The sequence below is a fragment of the Gavialis gangeticus genome, unplaced genomic scaffold, assembly GCF_001723915.1.
Source record: "Gavialis gangeticus isolate Ggan-Ray unplaced genomic scaffold, GavGan_comp1, whole genome shotgun sequence".
In the NCBI taxonomy this organism is placed as follows: Eukaryota; Metazoa; Chordata; order Crocodylia; family Gavialidae; genus Gavialis; species Gavialis gangeticus.
In genome coordinates, this window is record NW_017729015.1 from 18,242,257 (window position 1) to 18,244,794 (window position 2,538).

At 48.5% G+C, this 2,538-nt stretch overlaps 1 protein-coding gene across 3 annotated transcripts in view; it reads left to right on the forward strand.

The window, feature by feature from the left end:
• Positions 1-2,321, forward strand: part of RPS6KA1 (ribosomal protein S6 kinase A1) — a 45,660-nt gene extending 43,339 nt beyond the window's left edge. For all 3 annotated transcript variants that reach the window (XM_019512479.1, XM_019512478.1, XM_019512477.1), the window contains 4 exons: positions 160-236; positions 403-520; positions 772-909; positions 1,240-2,321. In XM_019512479.1, coding sequence (XP_019368024.1) covers positions 160-236; positions 403-520; positions 772-909; positions 1,240-1,362 — 456 coding nt within the window. In that variant the 3' untranslated portion in view covers positions 1,363-2,321. The remainder of the gene's footprint in view (positions 1-159; positions 237-402; positions 521-771; positions 910-1,239) is intronic.
• The last annotated feature ends 217 nt before the right edge of the window (positions 2,322-2,538 follow it).

The window sequence follows — 2,538 nt, forward strand, 5'->3', positions numbered from 1 at the left end:
TCAGGTATGACTGCGCCTATGGTGTCATTACATGGCAGAGCCCCAGGAGGAGCCTTGTGCTCAGTTGTGTGCAGAGATCAAAGCACTGCTCAGCTGATGGACTAGGAGCTCTGGTCAACTGCAGCACCTGAAATCTTTCCCTGTGCTTCCTCTGTTCAGGTACTAAAACGTCAAGGCTACGATGAGGGCTGTGATATCTGGAGTTTAGGGATACTCCTCTATACGATGCTGGCAGGGTAAGTACCCCCATCTCTTGTCATACAGGTACAGTAAGCAGCGTGATTGCGGTCTCTCGTTATATTGCTGCAGTGAGTGATGTGTGTCCTTGTTTGTCATTTTAATTCAGGCTGAACTTTTGGTTACTTGGCTGTGAGCAACCTGCAAACTCCTTTTCCCTTTCAGGTACACACCATTTGCCAACGGGCCCAATGACACTCCCGAAGAGATCCTGGTGCGAATAGGAGGCGGGAAGTTCTCTCTCAAAGGGGGAAACTGGGATACAATATCTGATACGGCCAAGGTAGGGTTTAATGCCTGAATAGAGATGACCAGCTCCGGTCAAGAATGGGCAGCCGTAGTTTCCCTGCCATTAGTCACTGAGGCTCAGCTACATCCCCCAAGCATCTCCTGGGCACATCTACTTGGGCAAGCTGTTGTCATTTCCCTCAGATGACGAGTGTCTTTCAATCTGGCCTCTGACAGAGCTGAACCCCACCCCCAGTGGATCTCTCTCCTCTTTTTGAAGTCTTATTCCATGAATGTTTTCTCCAGGATCTGGTATCCAAGATGCTTCATGTTGATCCTCACCAGCGCCTGACTGCCAAGCAAGTCCTGCAGCACCCGTGGATAACACAGAAGGACAGCTTACCCCGGAGCCAACTGACTCACCAGGATGTGCAGCTCGTAAAGGTACCGACTGTGGCATGGTGCTGCTACTCTGGTGCTTTCAGCAGCCTTTTCTGGTCAAAGCAGAGCTCAGGCTTGGGGGCGGTGATCAAGTTTTACCTGCTGGAAGGGCATGAGGCGGATACGGGGGAGACGTGCAAGGCAAAAACCCGGACTTTGCACGAAAGCTGTTAGGAGACTTCTGATAACCACTCTCAAAAGGGCTGAACTCCTTGTCTATGGGAGAGCCTGTCCTGCAGTCATTTTCAGTAGGCTGAAATACCTGCATGCCTCTCTGTGGCTGTGTGGGGTCCCATGACACACCAGTGACCTCTCTTCATCCTTCTCTCCAAGGGAGCAATGGCTGCAACATATTCTGCATTGAACAGCGCCAAGCCAAGCCCCCAGCTGAAGCCCATTGAGTCATCCATTCTGGCACAGAGGCGGGTGAAGAAGCTTCCCTCCACCACACTGTAATAAGAGCCTGGGGCAGTCCAGGGCCATGTTTCACAATGCCCTTGTTCCTGATATTTGCACAAGCTACTGAAGACTGGGAGTGGAAAGGCAGGAGTCAAATAAGGCCTGGAAAGAAGCCCATCTGTGGACTCTCTACCCAACCCATGTCAAGGCCAAGTGCCTTTCTACTTCTGAAAGACCAGCTCCTCTTGTGAGCACGTCTTTACCTATAGGAGTTCACTGTAAAGCCTTTTGTTTAAGGGGGGAAACAAGTGTAAATTGATGCTGTTTTTAAAAGGATTCTTTTGTGTATATGAGAAGTAGAAAGTACGATCCATGTAACGTTGGCACTAACGAGCAGCCCTGGTTCTTGCCTCCTGATGAAGAACCAGACCTTGTTCCTAGATGCATCGCCAGGGCTGGCACAGCTGCAAGTCTGTCTGTCTGTTCTCAGCTTCTTGTACCCGTAGTTCTTTCCAGCGCGACCTGTTGTCATAACCACTCCCCATCTTCACCCTCCTCCCCCTTTGTGTAGAGAGTGTAAAGCCAGTTCTTGAATTCCAGCCTTGTCTTGGTTTGTTTTGACTTTCTTCCCTTCTCCTCACCAAGCTACGTGACTGCTGTACAAGTGTGTAAGAGTCTGACTTGTGATCAACACCTATCTGGATGTTAAGGCGTCGAGGATATCTGTAGAGTCTGGGTCATTCCTCCATCCACATGTCTATTCCACCATCACCTCCAGCATTTGTTCAGGATTTTGTCTGCTGAGCAGATGTGGATGTGGCAGAACTCTTCTCTGTAGCAGTGTCGAGGTTCTGGGTTGGTGTTGGTTTCTCTCCCAAATGTTTTGCTTTGCATCACCGATTCTTGCAAAGAGGAAAAAGAAAACCTAATATTTTTCTTATTTAACTTTGTTCTGTGGCTTAACTCAGGGTTTCTTTCTGAACTGTACAATAAACTTGTAATTCAGTTGAAGTTTATTTTGCTGACTAAACATTAACTTATTCTGTCACTAAAGGAATGAACAAGACTAGCCCCTTCCCCTCTTAAATGGGGATACTGGGGGTTTTCCCCTCCCTTTTGAAACTTACACAAAGCTTTTCATCTCTGGAAGTGCATCTCCTCTCCATCGATCTCTCTGTGACGAGATAACAATACATTTCTGCTCGCAACACTGCTTCTGCCACCTTCCCTCTG